At 40.2% G+C, this 19,135-nt stretch overlaps 2 protein-coding genes across 4 annotated transcripts in view; both read left to right on the top strand.

Moving 5' to 3' along the window:
- Positions 1-3,716, top strand: part of gtf2h4 (general transcription factor IIH, polypeptide 4) — a 49,495-nt gene extending 45,779 nt beyond the window's left edge. Inside the window, exon 14 of the mRNA XM_060904669.1 lies at positions 3,426-3,716. Coding sequence (XP_060760652.1) covers positions 3,426-3,536 — 111 coding nt within the window. The 3' untranslated portion in view covers positions 3,537-3,716. The remainder of the gene's footprint in view (positions 1-3,425) is intronic.
- Positions 3,717-14,704: 10,988 nt separating this feature from the next.
- sh3bp5lb (SH3-binding domain protein 5-like, b) overlaps positions 14,705-19,135 on the top strand; it is a 37,278-nt gene continuing 32,847 nt past the window's right edge. For 2 of the 3 annotated variants that reach the window (XM_060904662.1, XM_060904661.1), the window contains exons 1-3: positions 14,705-14,827; positions 15,148-15,379; positions 17,051-17,113. In XM_060904662.1, coding sequence (XP_060760645.1) covers positions 15,155-15,379; positions 17,051-17,113 — 288 coding nt within the window. In that variant the 5' untranslated portion in view covers positions 14,705-14,827; positions 15,148-15,154. The remainder of the gene's footprint in view (positions 14,828-15,147; positions 15,380-17,050; positions 17,114-19,135) is intronic. The other variant, XM_060904663.1, reaches the window with a different exon arrangement.

Here is a 19,135-nt window from a genome sequence, read left to right as displayed (position 1 = left end):
TTATTGTCCGAATTCCCCCCTTCTTCATGTCCCCTCAGTGACAACTCTTGCATGCCTAGGTAGGCTGTTGCATCTATCAGACGTTTTAATACCTCTCTATTGCGACTCACTTTAGCATTGTGCTGCTGGATTTGCAGCCGCACACCCTCGTCTACCACCCTATCTATTGGCATGGTGCCTAGTAAGGACAGTCGGATAGCAGCACCAACGTGGTCTTGACACTTCTCATGGCGTTTGGTTGCCCTATCTAGATTTTTTAAATCATTGAAACCATGAACACTCCACGCTTGTGATTTGGCATTGTTCATTAGCAAACAGGGCCAGCAATATAATCGATGGGTGGTAACGCTACCAGTGAGCCATGTGTACCTAGCAAACCATGTAGCATTCACTGTACTGCCTTTGCCATTGGGTTTTGTGATTTCGATTTTAGGGGTTGGTCTACCTGCTGCTTTGATGGCTAATTTTTCACTGTAGCTCAGCCCATGGAAGGGTTTTGCAAGCAAAACATTCACCACGTCCTCTGTTTCCATTACTTTATTCGTAGGATATCTATAACATAGTCAATCCACTTCCACCTCGCCGTTCTCACTCTGACTGCCGAAGTGCCCGAGTCACCGGATCTAGAAGTTAAGTTTGATAAGATAACCCCTCCCCCCAGGCAGCTAAGGCCTCTACTTATTGGTTCATTGCGCAACTAGGGCTGCAGCCTATTGGTTGATATTTTGTAGCACTTGTCAGATCTCTTAGCTAGTCCCACCCTCTTAGAGGAGGATTTTCCTCCTCTCTCTCATTGAAGTCTATGTTAACCACGAGCCGCCAGTGCCGGAGACTGTTTGAATCGGAGTGAATGGGAGCCGAAGGGAGGAAGATCCTCCGTGCAGTAATTTCTAATAGCGAGCGATAGGGGGTGCTAATGTAATTTCACCCAGAGAAACGAATATAATGTACATGTCGTATTTGGCAATAAAATAGTAATATTCAAGGACAGCAATTCATTAAATTGGTCAAGACAATTTCAACTTTTTATTCTTAGAATTTTTAAGGAGGATCTTCCTCCCTCTCCTCACTGGAGAAGCCACCTGTGATATATATATATGTGTGTGTATGTGTATATATATATATATATATATATATATATATATATATATATATATGTATGTGTATATATATATATATATATATATATGTGTATATATATATATATATATATATATATATATATATATATATATGTGTGTATGTATATATATATATATATACATATATATATATATATATATATACATATATATATATATATATATATATATATATATATATATATATATATATATGTATATATATATATATATATATATATATATATATATATATATATATGTGTGTATGTGTATATATATATATATATATATATATATATATATATATATATATATACATATATATATATATATATATATATATATATATATATATATATATATGTGTGTGTGTGTGTGTGTGTGTGTGTGTGTGTGTATAATAAGGGTCCGTCTCAGAAACTGGTCTCTCATTTGGGACATTATGGTCAAAAAATAAATTTTCTAATTTTACTTTTTTTTTTGCATTTACCGAACACTCAATGTTTCTTTTGTCATGTTTAATAAGAATAAAGATAGTATCTTGCTTTATCTGGCCTCCACTGTGGAAGAATTTTGATTACAATTCAAACGCTTTTGTAAAATTGATTTACGTATAAAATAACTCCATCATGAAGAATTAAAGCCCCTCCTTCACAGATGAGTGAAAATATTGAATAAATTTCCTCTTTTTGATTGCTTGGGTTAAAAATGCCAAGTTATGATGACTGAATTGATTATTCACTTAAATATGAATAATATGATACATTTTGGGTATTTGATATGGCGAAATAGGACACAATGGAAAAATCAAGCACACACCGGAAAGATGAGAATAACGGTGGTAGTAAAAGAACAGCGACTGTACCGGCTGAAGGTCGCGCGGGTCTCTGCTGCGGCCCGCGAGCAACGGGACATCACTACCGCACCGGACGGAGCGCGAGGCGGGGGCGGGGCAAAATGACTGGCCGGAGATTCTATCAAAAGTTTGATCTAAATTGACCATGGTTGCAAAATATTGGCCAAAAATACACAAACACTACGAAATATGAAAGTAAGATGAAAAAGAAACATTCTATTGCCTTATACTGCAAGACTAAAACAAAATAAAACTGTCAAAACTCACCTTTTCAGCGATAACGTCTGAACAGATCACCCGCGTAACAGAAAGACCGCAAATGGAAGCGCGATCAACTTCTAACTGCTGGAGTGGAAAATTCCATTCTACACATACAAATTGTTAATGTGTGTCCTTCCCCGCACACAAATAACACGCTACGGTAAAAAATAGACCACAACTCATTTTATAGCTCAGAAATTCATAGACCAGCTACCATCGTAACATATTCTGTAAGAAACATATTCTATACCTAACTTTCAGCTTTCGTTTAAAAAAACAAAATCACAGATTTATAACTAAATGTTTATATGGCGTAGTGATTTTAAGTTACTGCTTTTGGTGAGGTTGTGACCTCGACCCTGAGGCTTTCCGTTTAGAGCAAAACACGCGATCGTATTGGTTTTGGGTTTGCGGAAAATGGAGTTACAACGGTGATCAAATATTTTGCATGATGTTTTATTACGGTTATGATTATTCTGTGAGCGCACCAATCCTTAGGTGTATAAAGTTACAATTTAAAATACAATTAGTGATAACTGTAGACTTTTCAGTGGACTACAACCTTTTTAAGGGAATGCGATGTAGTCAACCATTTATCATGTCCCAGATCAAGCCGCCATTTTTCCACAAATTTGCAGAATTTTTGCCAAATTCACATCAAAGATTTAGTTTTATCTGTATTATTTCTTTCATCATTTTATTTCAAATTAAAACCAACATTACCATTCAAAACCGTACAGTTTATTGACTGTGAGGATATTTAGTGGGGGACCCCCACAGTACCCAGTTTCTGAGATAGACATATCAAACAAAACTCACTTTGCAAAGCACTTTGGTCAACGGACGTGGATTCTAAAATGCGCTGTCTAAATAAAATTTACTTACTTAAATCTACAGTTAAAGAAAATTAATCACTAGCTTCAGACCAATCGGATTTGAGAACCATGGTATGAAGTTACTTACAGGTGAGATGAAATATAATCCAAGCACAAAGCTGAGCAGTTGAAGTGTAAGAATTTTCACGCAGTGGCTCTCTGGCAGTTCTGAGATTTGAAAACACTTCATGCATTCCTGAGTCTTAATTCACACCTTTTTCTTGCGAAGCCGCAGAGAGAGAGTACAGTGCACTGAGCATGTCCTGTATTTGTGTATTCATGCACATTAAACTGCGTATCTTTCTACAGGGTTTGGGAGTGCTGGTGTGGCAGAACCCACAGCATAGGGTCATGGTGGTGACGCCACATGGACACAGCGAGGTTAAAAGGTTCTGGAAGAGACAGAAGAGTCACACGTAGGACGAACAGACTTCACAGGGGTCCGATGGTCACATGGAGGCCTTGACCGAACTAAAATACTGCATATATGCATTTAAAACATTTCCATTTTCCTTAAGGAAACTGGTTTGAAGAGTTAGAGTGAAAGAATAAGATCATGTGAAATATTTGCACTTGAATAAAACCGTGTTGGTTCATTTATTAATTCTCTTATCATTACTGCTTTTCTTGTGCTTTTATGTAAGAAGCCAGTTTGTACAAAACATTTGTTAGATGCGAATAAAGGCAACAAGCGAATACTGCTTCACTTAGAAACAATCATTTCATATCCAGTGGTGGCTCAGTTGTTATTAAGGCTCTGGGGTTTTACAGTAGGGGTTCAAGCCCAAGCACCACCAAGCTGCCACTGTTGGGCCCTTGAGGCCCTTAAAGCACTTTACCAGCTTTTCTCAGGGGGCACTGTATCATGCCTGACCCTGCACTCTGACCCCAGCTCCCTAACAGACTGGGATATGTGAAGAAAAGGATTTTACTTTACTGTAATGTATCTCATCTCATTATCTCTAGCCGCTTTATCCTTCTACAGGGTCGCAGGCAAGCTGGAGCCTATCCCAGCTGACTACGGGCGAAAGGCAGGGTACACCCTGGACAAGTCGCCAGGTCATCACAGGGCTGACACATAGACACAGACAACCATTCACACTCACATTCACACCTACGCTCAATTTAGAGTCACCAGTTAACCTGCATATCTTTGGACTGTGGGGGAAACCGGAGCACCCGGAGGAAACCCACGCGGACACGGGGAGAACATGCAAACTCCACACAGAAAGGCCCTCGCCGGCTGCTGGGCTCGAACCCGGACCTTCTTGCTGTGAGGCGACAGCGCTAACCACTACACCACCGTGCCGCCCACTGTAATGTATGTGTGACAAATAAAGGCTTTCTTTTTCTTCAGTGATTCGCCAAGGGTTCTATTCGTAACCATCTCTTACAAGAGAAACACTTGTACCAAATAAATTCGCAGTAAAAAGGATGTGAGGATGTGAATGTTTTCCATTTTGCGATATAAGAATAAAAGATGCATCAGGTTTTTTTTTCCCTTCAGTGCAAATTAATAAAAACGTAGTACCTCGGGTTAAGAGAGATTTTGCCTGGGAAGGTAGAAACTAGAAACATTCCCAATGATGGCTGGTCAGGATATTGAATGAGAGCTAAAATAATCTACTTCCTGTCAGTAACTGTGTTACTAATACAACATGAAACCGTTATAGTTGACTTTTACGTGTCTCGTTGTAGGCATACGTAAGACTATTCCGTATACCCACAGGACACGCTTGTTGAAAGACAGATAGACAACATTGTTCATGATTGCTATTTTTTTTTTATGTCTCAAGTCTGTAATCATATCAATCAATTATAATTTTTCCAAATAGCAAACATGAACAGAAAAGCTGAGCTCTTTTGTTCGAACCATACAAAACATGTGGTTGTCTTTTGTTTCGTTGTGTAATTTGTACATTGATTGGACAATTTTTGTGTAGTTTACTTCTAATTTCTCAAAGACTTTCTGAAAAATCAGTGATTGAGAAAGTAAGCTGCTTCGTTCTTGTTTACAACACCTGGTATTGTATTTCATGTGCGTCTCTGCAATCACTGTTGATGACGTGATTATGGATGTGTCTGTGAAGCAGGATCAAACGAGACCATCAATGATGGTGTAGCTCACTCTGGCCCTGTCTAGTTAATTTATATAGCTGTTAGTGGAGGGCCTGTGCCTCCAAAATGGTGAGGAATTGACCAAGAAGAAGCGATTTTTGTTGAATCGCTCATTAAGGCTTAATTAATCCATAACTTAATTGATAACTGTAATTAAGCAAATCTGGGTAGATGTTTATATGCACCCTAGGTCCCCCTACCTTCATGCCAAAAAGAATCAAAATTGGTGAAGAACTGAGGGAGAAGCAGCGAATTGTGTGGAAACTGCTTGTTAGGGATTGATTAATTACTCCATATCTTCATTATTAATTGCAATTATGCAAATTTGTGTCGAAGCCATATGCACCCCAGGCAGACCTACCTTCCTGCCAAAAAGAATAAAAATCGGTGAAGAACTGAGAGAGAAGAAGCAATTTTCGTGAAATGTGGATGACAATGACGGACAACGCACAATGGCATAAGCTCATCGCCTGTCGGCCGGATGAGCGAATAATTTAGTCCCAATGTACCAGAGGTGGACAAAGTACCCAACTTCGTTACTTGAGTCAAAGTACAGATCCCGCTGGTCAAATGTTACTCCGATACAAGTGAAAGTTCTCATCTCATTATCTCTAGCTGCTTTATCCTGTTCTACAGGGTCGCAGGCAAGCTGGAGCCTATCCCAGCTGACTACAGGCGAAAGGCGGGGTACACCCTGGACAAGTCGCCAGGCCATCACAGGGCTGACACATAGACACAGACAACCATTCACACTCACATTCACACCTACGGTCAATTTAGAGTCACCAGTTAACCTAACCTGCATGTCTTTGGACTGTGGGGGAAACCAGAGCACCCGGAGGAAACCCACGCGGACACGGGGAGAACATGCAAACTCCACGCAGAAAGGCCCTCGCCAGCCACGGGGCTCGAACCCGGACCTTCTTGCTGTGAGGTGACAGTGCTAACCACTACACCACTGTGCCGCCCCACAAGTGAAAGTTGTCCAGTCAATTTTTTACTTTAAGTACTAAAGTACTTGCTTTTAAAAATACTTAAGTATTAGAAGTACATTTTCTTTACTGCATTGTTGCATTATTGCCACAACGCTTACAAAACCTAATGCCTCTGAAGCAACTGACTGGATTTACCGACTCGCTTATAGAACCTGTAGAATAAACACCTTTAAACACAGATTTCTACATTCTGTTTATTTGGCAAGATTATGCTAAAACATATTTCTGAAAGGACTTCAGATAAGTTAACGTTATTCATGTTAGCGTAACTCCGTTTTTACATGCTAACTAACAGTGAACAAGTTAACTCGCTATGTGTTAACGTTAGCCGTGGACAAGGCGATGGCAACTTGGCAGGCAAATCCATAGAAAGTCATTTGACGAACCAGACTGCATAGCTATTGCAACGTTATCGCTAGCTCTAAAAGCACAGACAACTTCATTACAAGCTTTCTCTTGGAATAAAACGTTTATATAGATCAATATGCTTCCACAGGTTGGACGGCGAGTTTTTGTAGGCCGTGATGTGGTTCGTTTTAGGCAAACAAAACAAGCAATTAAAATGAAACGACTCGTTAATCCGTACAGAAAACTGAAACATGGGTTCTAGGTGTAGCCATGAGTGCGTGTGCGTTTCCCAGAAGAACCGCCTCCTTCCATTCTACTATCAATTAATCGAGTTCAAATATTGTTGCTGAGAAATCACTGAACTTGATTTTATTCAGTCTATGGACGTAACGTGACCCTAGTGATTACCAGAGGTGGACAGTAACAAAGTACGTTTACTTGAGTTCTGTACTTAAGTCCACTTTTTGAGTATCTGTACTTTACTTGAGTATTTTTTGGGGGGGGAAACTTATGACTTTAACTTCACTACATTTGAAAGGCAAATATCGTACTTTTCACTCCACTACATTTCTATCAAGGTCCTCGTTACTCGTTACTATGAAGCAGCTTTGAAAGTGGATGTTTTTTCTTTTCTTTTCTAAAACGTGATGGGTTTTCCCCAGGTGACACTGAGACAGCCGATCAGAAATCACTAGGGTCACGTCACGTCCATAGACTGGATAAAATCAAGTTCAGTGATTTCTCAGCAACATTATTTGAACTCGATCAGTTGATGGCAGAATGGAAGCAGGCGGTTCTTCTGGAGAATGCACGCACCCATGGCCCATGAACCCATGTTTCAGTTTTCTGAAAGGATTAAAGATTCGTTTCGTTTTAAATGTTTGCTTTGTTTGCCTAAAACGAACCACATCACGGCCTACAAAAACTCACCGTCCAACCTGAGGAAGCATATTGATCTATATAAACATTTTATTCCAAGAGAAAGCTTGTAATGAAGTTGTCTGTGCTTTTAGAGCTAACGATAACGTTGCAATAGTTATGCAGTCTGGTTAGTCAAATGACTTTCTATGGATTTGCCTGCCAAGTTGCTACAGCCTTGTCCACGGCTAACGTTAACACATGGCTAGTTAACTTGGACACTGTTAGTTAGCATGTAAAAACGGAGTTACGCTAACATGAATAACGTTAACTTATCTGAAGTCCTTTCAGAAATATGTTTTAGCATAATCTTGCCAAATAAACAGAATGTAGAAATCTGTGTTTAAAGGTGTTTATTCTACAGGTTCTACAAACAAGTCAGTAAATCAAGTAGGTTCTTCAGAGGCGTTAGGTTTTGTAAGCGTCGTGGCAATAATGCAACAACGCGGTGAAGAAAATGTACTTCTAATACTTAAGTATTTTTAAAAGCAAGTACTTCAGTACTTTTGCTTAAGTAAAAATTTGACTGGAGAACTTTCACTTGTATCGGAGTAACATTTGACCAGTGGGATCTGTACTTTGACTTAAGTAATGAAGTTGGCTACTTTGTCCACCTCTGGTGATTACTGATGGGCTGTCTCAGTGTCACGTGCGAAAAAAAATCACGTTTTTGAAAAGAAAAGAAAAAAACATCCGCTTTCAAAGCTGCTTCATAGTAACGAGGACCTTGATAGAAATGTAGTGGAGTGAAAAGTACGATATTTGTCTTTCAAATGTAGTGAAGTTAAAGTCATAAGTTTCCAAAAAAAAAATACTCAAAAAGTGTACTTAAGTACAGCACTCAAGTAAACGTACTTCGTTACTGTCCACCTCTGCAGTGTACACAAAAACTTCTGTCATTTCACCAGCAGTGTAAAACGCAGATGTCCACGATAGGCTGCGTGAATCTACAGAGTGTCTGACAAGTCAGGTACTGATGGCAATATGTTAACCAAAATCCACAAGAACATGATACAGCAGCTGAGAAAATGCATAAATGTACTGTAAGTCTAAGAACGAGCATATTGAGTATATGTTGTAAACAATAAATAAAAAATTTAATATACACTACCGTTCAAAAGTTTGGGGTCACTTTGAAATGTCCTTATTTTTGAAAGAAAAGCACTGTTCTTTTCAATGAAGCTCACTTTAAACTAATCAGAAATCCACTCTATACATTGCTAATGTGGTAAATGACTATTCTAGCTGCAAATGTCTGGTTTTTGGCGCAATATCTCCATAGGTGTATAGAGGCCCATTTCCAGCAACTCTCACTCCAGTGTTCTAATGGTACAATGTGTTTGCTCATTGCCTCAGAAGGCTAATGGATGATTAGAAAACCCTTGTACAATCATGTTAGCACAGCTGAAAACAGTTGAGCTCTTTAGAGAAGCTATAAAACTGACCTTCCTTTGAGCAGATTGAGTTTCTGGAGCGTCACATTTGTGGGGTCGATTAAATGCTCAAAATGGCCAGAAAAATGTCTTGACTATATTTTCTATTCATTTTACAACTTATGGTGGTAAATAAAAGTGTGACTTTTCATGGAAAACACAAAATTGTCTGGGTGACCCCAAACTTTTTGAAAAATTTTGAAAATTTTGAGTTTTGAAAAATTATAATTGATTGATATGATTACAGACTTGAGACATAAAAAAAATAGCAATCATGAACAATGTTGTCTATCTGTCTTTCAACAAGCGTGTCCTGTGGGTATACGGAATAGTCTTATGTATGCCTACAACGAGACACGTAAAAATCAACTATAACGGTTTCATGTTGTATTAGTAACACAGTTACTGACAGGAAGTAGATTATTTTAGCTCTCATTCAATATCCTGACCAGCCATCATTGGGAATGTTTCTAGTTTCTACCTTCCCAGGCAAAATCTCTCTTAACCCGAGGTACTACGTTTTTATTAATTTGTACTGAAGGGAAAAAAAACCCTGATGCATCTTTTATTCTTATATCGCAAAATGGAAAACATTCACATCCTCACATCCTTTTTACTGCAAATTTATTTGGTACAAGTGTTTCTCTTGTAAGAGATGGTTACGAATAGAACCCTTGGCGAATCACTGAAGAAAAAGAAAGCCTTTATTTGTCACACATACATTACAGTGGGCGGCACGGTGGTGTAGTGGTTAGCGCTGTCGCCTCACAGCAAGAAGGTCCGGGTTCGAGCCCCGTGGCCGGCGAGGACCTTTCTGTGCGGAGTTTGCATGTTCTCCCCGTGTCCGCGTGGGTTTCCTCCGGGTGCTCCGGTTTCCCCCACAGTCCAAAGACATGCAGGTTAGGTTAACTGGTGACTCTAAATTGAGCGTAGGTGTGAATGTGAGTGTGAATGGTTGTCTGTGTCTATGTGTCAGCCCTGTGATGACCTGGCGGCTTGTCCAGGGTGTACCCCGCCTTTCGCCCGTAGTCAGCTGGGATAGGCTCCAGCTTGCCTGCGACCCTGTAGAACAGGATAAAGCGGCTAGAGATAATGAGATGAGATGAGATGAGAAAAAGACAATGTTCTTTGAGTATTATTTGACAGCTTATGAGACCTTCATGGTCTCATCACAGGAGGTTTGTCAGATTAATTTTTGTAACTCCAAACTAATGTTCTAGGAATGTTACCACAATGTTAACAAATTTTCTTACATGAAGTTCTGGAAGTTCACTACAGTTTTTAGGTTTATGTTTATAAAATTAATATTCCAGGTACAGACTTAAATAAACATTTCAAGGGAATGTTTTTATTCCTGTTGATTTCGTGATCTTGGTCTCTGTAACATTGACGACTTTGTATTTACACCTTATTTTAGCTGTTTTTGTTGTTGGCTTTGAATAATAATTTATAATATATACACTCACCGGCTACTTTAACAAGAACTTGTTCTGGATTCTAAGATTCCTGTTTTTGGCTGCAGGAGTGGAACCCAATGTGGTGTTCTGCTGTTGCATGCTGAGATGCTTTTCTGCTCACCACGGTTGTAAAGAGTTGCTATGAGTTACTATATCCTTCCTGGAAGTTCGAACCAATCTGTCCATTTTCCTCTGAGCTCTCTCATCAACAAGGCGTTTGTTTCCACCCACAGAACTGTCACTCACTCAATGTTTTTTGTTTTTCGTACCATTCTGTGTAAACTATCGAGACTGTTGTGCGTGAAAACCCCAGGAGATCAGCAGATTCTGAAATACTCAAACTCGTCCATCTGGCTCAAACCAACACCCATGCCACAGTGAAAGAAAGTCACACAAAACTTGAGATCACAACTTTTCCCATTCTGATGTTTGAAGTGAACATTAACTGAAGCTCTTGATTTGTATCTCCATGATTTGATGCATTGTGCTGCTGTCAAGGGATCGGCTGATTACAGAATTGCATAAAACTGCAGGTGGACGGGTGTACCTAATAAAGTGGCCGGTGAGTGTATTATTACATTAGTGTAAATATATCTCATCTCATTATCTCTAGCCGCTTTATCCTTCTACAGGGTCGCAGGCAAGCTGGAGCCTATCCCAGCTGACTACGGGTGAAAGGCGGGGTACACCCTGGACAAGTCGCCAGGTCATCACAGGGCTGACACATAGACACAGACAACCATTCACACCTACGGTCAATTTAGAGTCACCAGTTAACCTAACCTGCATGTCTTTGGACTGTGGGGGAAACCGGAGCACCCGGAGGAAACCCACGCGGACATGGGGAGAACATGCAAACTCCGCACAGAAAGGCCCTCGCCGGCCACGGGGCTCGAACCCAGGACCTTCTTGCTGTGAGGCGACAGCGCTAACCACTACACCACCGTGCCGCCGTGTAAATATATATTTTCCTCAAATTTTTTTGTGTGATTTAATTGGTAATTTATTTGTTGTGATCAACAGTATAGTGTATTTCACAGTGTTCTAGATAGAGCCATATCATAAGAAAGTTATGAGCATAGAAATTTAGCAAGTTATTAATTCAGAGAATGCGCCACTAACGTTACGGGGACGTTCCTCTGAATCATCCTGGGTTTATAAGGTTCCTGAGATGTTCAAATTATTTGAAGGTTACCAGAACATTAGAGGAACATTATCCAAAGCATTGCAATCTAGATAGTTCCATATACTGTAGTTCCACAACAAAGTTTGGGGGCAGTCATGGTCTGAAGGTTAGAGAAGCAGCCTGGGGCCCAAAGGGTCGCCAGTTCAAAAATGTGATGGGAGTTAAGTGAAAAAACAGCACTTTCCCCTCCCTCTGTATCATGACTGAAGTGCCCTTGAGCGAGGCACCTAACCCCTAGCTGCTCCCCGGGCACTGTTGCATAGCTGCCCACTGCTCTGGGTATGTGTGTGTGCTCCTTGCTCACTTGTGTGTGTGTGTGTGTGTGTGTGTCCATCTAAGGTTCGACTATCGACCGGACTCTCCTCTCCAGCACCCCAGCATAGGCTTTCCCAGGGAGGCTGAGAAGCTTATGTTTAAAGTCATTCAAATTCTGTAAAGCTGCTTTGAGGCAATGTCTATTGTTAAAAGCGCTATAGAAATAAACTTGACTTGACTCTTTCCTTGGGAGGTCGCCACCTGGGGGTAGTGCTGTATTCGGGATGACACTGAGTTGGGCAGGGTGTGCAGTCTGTTGCCAGGTACTTCTCCATGCTGTAGAGTGTTGAAAGGTGTGTCAAGGAAGGTGGCCGCATGGTGGGAAAATGGGTGGCGTGAGCATAGGCGCTATCGACCCATGTGTCGCGATCCAACATTACAAGCATTTAGCAGACACTCTTATCCAGAGCAATGTACAACATACCCAGAGCAGCCTGGGGAGCAGTTGCTAAAGGGCATTTCAGCCATTCCTGATGGTCCAGGGACTCAAACCGGCAACGTTTTAGTCCAAAAACTGCTTCTCTAACCTTTAGGCCATGGCTTCCCCACTTTATGGGAATGCTCTCAGGATCATAAAGTGCAGAAGAGGTGTTGCATTTCTGTAAATGCCTGTGTTACCTTCTGGCTCTCTCCTTTTAGTTATGCTGCCATAGTTAGTTTTGCCAGAGTCCCTGCTTGTACTCAGCGCAAAATGTATACTGTACCTACTTATTCAGGTGACATTGGGCATACCTAACAACCTGTGTTTTCTCTCTCTTCCCCCCCAGTCTGTCCCTCTGAGTTACATGTCAATCCTGGGCTCGAGATGCTGACCTCTTCTGCTCCTCAAAGCCTGCCTGATCCATCCTGATGCCCTATGTCTGGTTGGAGTCTTATCACATCGCTCCTGTGGAGGACGGCCCCATATGGAGAGTTGAAAGTCACACTTGGAAGACACTCTGGACACTTACAGTAATGCTTTTGTGGCTGAGGACTACAGTTGGCTTGCTAACTTTAGGACTGCAGCTGTCATGAACAGTTTTGCACTCAAGTTTCCTTTAATGAAAAGTTTATAACATCAACGAAACTGACTTCATGTTAGAACTGTTAATGTTGTCCAGGTGAGGATGGGTTCCCTTTTGGGTCTGGTTCATCTCGAGGTTTCTTCCTCGTGTCGTTTGGGGGAGTTTTTCCTCGGCACCGTTTTTCCTCCCCCCCCCAATCTGTCCATCTGAGTTACATGTCAATCCTGGGATCGAGATGCTGACCTCTTCTGCTCCTCGGACCTGCCTGATGCATCCTGATGCCCTATGTCTGGTTGGAGTCTCATCGCATCACTCCTGTGGAGTTCAGCCTCATATGGACAGTTGAACGTCACACTTGGAAGACACTCTGGACACTTACAGTAATGCTTTTGTGGCTGAGGACTACAGTTGGCTTGCTAACTTTAGGGCTGCGGCTGTCATGAACAGCTTTGCACTCAAGTTTCCTTTAATGAAAAGTTTATAACATCAACAAAACTGACTTCATGTTAAAACTGTTAATGTTGTCCAGGTGAGGATGGGTTCCCTTTTGGGTCTGGTTCCTCTCGAGGTTTCTTCCTCGTGTCATCTGATGGAGTTTTTACTTGCTACCGTCGCGCTCATGGGCAATTCCATGTAAATGTCAACCTCACCATGCAAAAATAAAGCAACATGTAATACATCAAAACCACTCCCAGAGATATCACCTAGGCCTGTATTTTACAGATGTGAATAAGTTGAACCAATTTGCCACAAGAATTGTTCCCGTCGCCTTAATATGTCAGTCTTTCTTTCTTATAATGTAAAACCCAAGCTAAAATCAACTTTGATCATGTACAATTCTATATTATTGCCACAAGCCACAGAAATGTATGCTAAAATCCACAAAACAGCAAAAACAATAGCCATCCTAAATATTATTTAAGAACTTTGATAGTTTTAGCTGATATTTAGAGAGTTTTTCAAAGGGTTATGGTGGTTAAATTGCTGATTTTCTAAACATATGCCATGTCTATTTCAGATGCGTCACATCCATAACGGAATTTCGTCACATCCATAACGCTGACTTTTCCTTCCGAAACTCTGCATGAAATACAAAATATTTTAAACAAAGATTTTTTAATATTCACCTTGGACCCCTCTATCAAACGGATATCTCCATTTCGACATTAGGTTTACAATTTCACAGAGTTTGATAAAAATGTACAGTCACCCAAGAAAAGTGATACTTTTTCTGTCACGTCCATAACGCATCTTTTATTGGCGTTTTCTGGCATGCCCTAGATGTACTATGGGAATTGTTCTTGTTCTATCACTTCTCCAGTATGGTACAGCCTTAAAATATGCAACACCTGTTTAAATACTGGGAGACAATAAAACATGCACTGGGTCATTTGTTGCCATTTTGAGTTCAAGTGTCACGTCCATAACGCTGGAATTGCTCTCGAGGATAGATTAGGGATAAAATTGGCTCATGTCTTGGGTCATTCAGATTCTGTGAAGCTGCTTTGGGACAATGTCTGTTGTTAAAAGCGCTATACAAACAAACTTGACTTGACTCAAGAAAACTTCCATGGAAAACCAAATGGGGATGAAAAAATGATGTCTGAACGTTTCAAGAACCAAAACCAAACATTGCCAGAACGTTTTGTTAGCTGGGTGGCTTAAATTGGAGACCTGTTCATTTAGATAAAGGAGTCTTTCAAATAATTAGACCTAGTGTAGTATAATGAATGTCTTGAGTTATTAAAGACTCCAGAATGGCCAGGAGTTTTGAGTGTCATGTGTTAGATATGTTAGTGTGGAGATGAGGGAGAATGTGCCATTTGGAAAACACAGGGTTATTCCAGTGGGATCTCCAAGATGGGGGGAGGAAATCCTTGATACACACTTTTACTGCGGGCAGGGGATGAGAGGACTCTTAACATACTCAAATAAAGGTAGTCATCATTTCATAATTAATATTATTTCATTAGTTTCTGAATTGCTTACGTTTATATGTCTTAAAATAGTCACATATTGTAACTGCACTTGGCTAACGGTGTGGTCTGGAATTTCTCCTGTCAATAGCAACCAGCTAGCTAGCTAGCATGCTAACATTTTCCTTGCAAATTAACCAAGAATTGGACCTATTTTTAAAAAAAAAAAAACTAACTAAATGCAAAATATCTATAAAATTCTATTATTTGCATTTTTTAAAATTTTCACTTTTTATACGTATCGCATGTTATTGTTATAACTGGGACGCCTGGTCTTACAGGCCGCGTATGGAGCCGGGGAGGTTGCGTGAGAATCCCCCCGGTTCTGGTGAGACCGAGGCCGGGGGCTGGAGGGGAGAGACTCCCGGTGTAGAAGCGGAGGAGGAGCGAAAACACAGCAATGGCCCAGCATCTGGAGCTGGGTGTGTCGGGACCGGTGGGATCACGGTACGGGATGATGAGGAGGAGGATGAAGATCAGTATAAAGATGAAGAACTGGACCCCAGAATACAGGTAGACATTTTTATTACTGAAATTAAACCCTGTTTTTAACCAAGAGTGGCTTTGTTTTTCCATTGCATTGCTTTAACTGGATCTTATTCCAAGAAAAAGAACTAGAAGGGACCACAGTTGAGTGTATATCTCTGCCAAGCCACATGCCATCAACGTCAAAATCAAATCACTTGAACCTTGGATCATACTAAAGCTGTACACCAAATTTAATCCAAATCCGTTCACTACTTTTTGAGTTACGTAGGGAACAGGAAAAAAATATATATATATCTTGGATATGTGTATTTGCATCAGAATCTAATCAATTGGTTCTTGGTCCATGGCTGACCTTTTCCTCCAAATTTCATCAAAATCTGTTCACTGCTTTTTGAGTCGCATTGGGAAAAGGCAAAAAAAAAAAAATCCTGGATCCGCAATGCGGATTTGCATCTAAATCAAATCAATTTGTTATTGGCCAATGGCTGACCTTTCCTCCAAATTTCATCAAAATCTGTTCACTGCTTTTTTTATTTTTTTATTTTTTTAAAAGTTATGTTGGAAACAGGCAAAGAAAGTATCTTGGATCCGCATACATATCTGGATCTGGGATCAGCGTACATATCCAAATTTGCATCAGAATCTAATCAATTGGTCCTTGGCCCCCTTTTCCTCAATTTCATCAAAATCCGTTCACTATCTTTTGGAGTTTTGTTGGGAACAGACAACAACAACAAAAAAAACCCAACCTGGATCCATGTGCATATCCGGATTTGCATCAAAATCTAATCAATTGTTTCTTGACCCTTGGCTCATCTTTCCTCCAAATTTCATCAAAATCTGTTCACTGCTTTTTTTTTTTTCTTTTCTTTTTTTTTTAAAGTTATGTTGGAAACAGGCAAAGAAAGTATCTTGGATCCGCATACATATCTGGATCCGGGATCAGCGTACATATCCAAATTTGCATCAGAATCTAATCAATTGGTCCTTGGCCCCCTTTTCCTCAATTTCATCAAAATCCGTTCACTATCTTTTGGAGTTTTGTTGGGAACAGACAACAACAACAAAAAAAACCAACCTGGATCCATGTGCATATCCGGATTTGCATCAAAATCTAATCAATTGTTTCTTGACCCTTGGCTCATCTTTCCTCCAAATTTCATCAAAATCTGTTCACTGCTTTTTTTTTTTTAAAGTTATGTTGGAAACAGGCAAAGAAAGTATCTTGGATCCGCATACATATCCAGATCCTGGATCAGCGTACATATCCGGATCCTGGATCAGCATACATGTCCAAATTTGCATCAGAATCTAATCAGTTAGTCCTCGGCCCCCTTTTCCTCAATTTCATCAAAATCTGTTCGTTATCTTTTGGAGTTTTGTTGGGAACAGACAACAACAACCTGGATCCACGTGCATATCCGGATTTGCATCGGAATCTAATCAATTGTTTCTTGGCCCATGGCTCATCTTTCCTCCAAATTTCATCAAAATCTGTTCATTATTTTTTTTTTGAGTCATGTTGGGAACAGACAAGCAAATAGAGGTAAAAACAATCTCTTCCAACAAAGTTTGTGGATTTAAAAAAAAAAAAACCCTGTGCTCTACTGTTTCTGTACTATACCAGTCTTTTATGGTTTTATTTTGTTTTTACTTTTAAGTCCTTTATAATGTTTCTGCACCCTCCCATAACAGGAGGAACTGGAGCATCTCAACCAGGCGAGTGAGGAAATAAACAGACTGGAGCTTCAGCTGGATGTGAGTTCCACTTTAGGGTTCAGTCTCAACAGGCCATCATGATCAGTCTTGCTGGTTTGACTTTGAGTAAACGTGCAAATGCCAAGATTTTTATAATTACTCTAAGTAGACCTTTCTTCAGAGTAGATATCTTTTGGAGCATTTTACAGATTTTACTCTGTCCACATTCACTGGATATGAGCAATCGCTGCTCTGATTGGTTACTCTACTACTAGGATATCAGCTCATATACCATGAGTAGAGAAAAACAAAATGGCGGAGCGTGTTGCTGAACCAACCGAGGACGAAATAAAAACTCAAACAAAACCCCAAAAAAAGCAACAAAATATGGAATGAAAGTATTTGGTGGTAAGAACGTATTTAAATTTTTTTTTTTATTTTCAAGAATTATTATTATTATTATCGCATTTGTCATTTCACCGGTTTGTTTACATTCTAATTGGAAATGATTTTGTTGGATGTTTTGTATAAAGTTTTTTATTTATTGAATTTGCTAAAAGTAAAAATGCTCTGTTTCTCAAAATCCAGTGAATGTGGATAGAATAAAACAGTTATTCCGTTCAATCTTGTCGTACAAGGCTTATAGCCGACTCAGTGCTACGCGCCTCATCAGCTATCCGCTCATGTATGACTAGATTTCGTGGAATAACTGTTAAGTGTCATACATGGGACATTCCATATCTCTCTGAAGTGTGTGTGTGTAACACCAAAGAAAATGATGATGAAAATGATGCCGCTGGCTTTACCCTGACTTAACGAATCTGTTCTTTAATCCGCTGGAATAGGAACGCCTGCAATCCTGCTCATTCACGTGGCAGCAGCAGAGTGTGTAAAATCCTGGACGTACAGATCAGGTGCTTCAGGAAGTGTTCACAGAAAACTTCAGAATGAGGAAAAAATTTGACTTCAGTGACTTTGATGGTTGGTGCCAGGTAGTCTGGTTTGAGAATTCCAGAAACCAAAACAGCTCGTTTTTTTTGGGGGGGGGGGAACAGACCAGTTGCCATTTTTCCAGTCTTTAGCTATCCGGTTTCGGTGAGTTTGTGCCCACTGTAGCTTCAGGTTCCTGTTCCTGACTGACAGGAGTGGACCTCCATGTCATCTTCTGCTGTTGTAGCCTATACACCTACAGGTTTGAAGTACTGTGTGTTCTGAGATGCTTTTCTGCTCAACGCAGTTATAAAGAGTGATTATTTGTGTTAGTATATCCATCCTTCCTCTATTTTCCTCTGACCTCTCTCATCAACCGAGCATCTCTGGTGCAGAACTGTTGCACACCGGATGCTGTTTGCACCATTCTGTGTAATCTCTCATGTGAAAATCCCAGAGGATTAGCAGTTTCTGAGATACTCAAACTCACACCAACAGCCATGTCACGATTAAAGTCGCCGAGGTCACTTTTTTTTTAACCATTGTGATTTGATGCGAAAATTAACTTGTCACATGAATGAGGAGGTGTAGAGGTTTTCCAAATAACTGTCCTGTGAGTGCATAAAATTAAAGTGATAACGAGTGGTAAACACAGTCCTGTGCAAAAGTCTTAGACTACGTTCAGACTGCACCCTGAAACGACCCATATCCGATTTTTTTGCCCATATGCGACCTGTATCCGATTTGTTATTGACAATCTGAACGACACAGATCCGATTTTTTCACATGCGACCCAGGCCGCTTGGATATGTGGTCCTAATTCCGATGCATATCCGATATTTTCACATGCGACTGCAGTCTGACCGGACAGGTCGCATTAATGCAACCTACACGTCATCAACAAGAGACAAACGTCACTATTCTGCATTGGCTAATCCCGCCTCTTTGGTGGAAAACAACAACATTTGTACAGTTTTCAGAATTTAAATAGACTTTTATAGAATTGATCAAGCTAATGGTGGATTTGGTAGGGACCTGGATGTTGATCTGTTAGCCTGATTAAATAAAACAGTTTCTATAACTGATTTATAACTTAAACCATCCTGTATTACAAGATTATAAGATTGTTCTGGAAATTTCCAGTAATTTGAC

Source organism: Neoarius graeffei, chromosome 22 (assembly GCF_027579695.1).
Source record: "Neoarius graeffei isolate fNeoGra1 chromosome 22, fNeoGra1.pri, whole genome shotgun sequence".
In the NCBI taxonomy this organism is placed as follows: Eukaryota; Metazoa; Chordata; class Actinopteri; order Siluriformes; family Ariidae; genus Neoarius; species Neoarius graeffei.
Note: the sequence above shows the minus strand (reverse complement) of the source record. Positions and strands in the feature narration are given on the sequence as shown.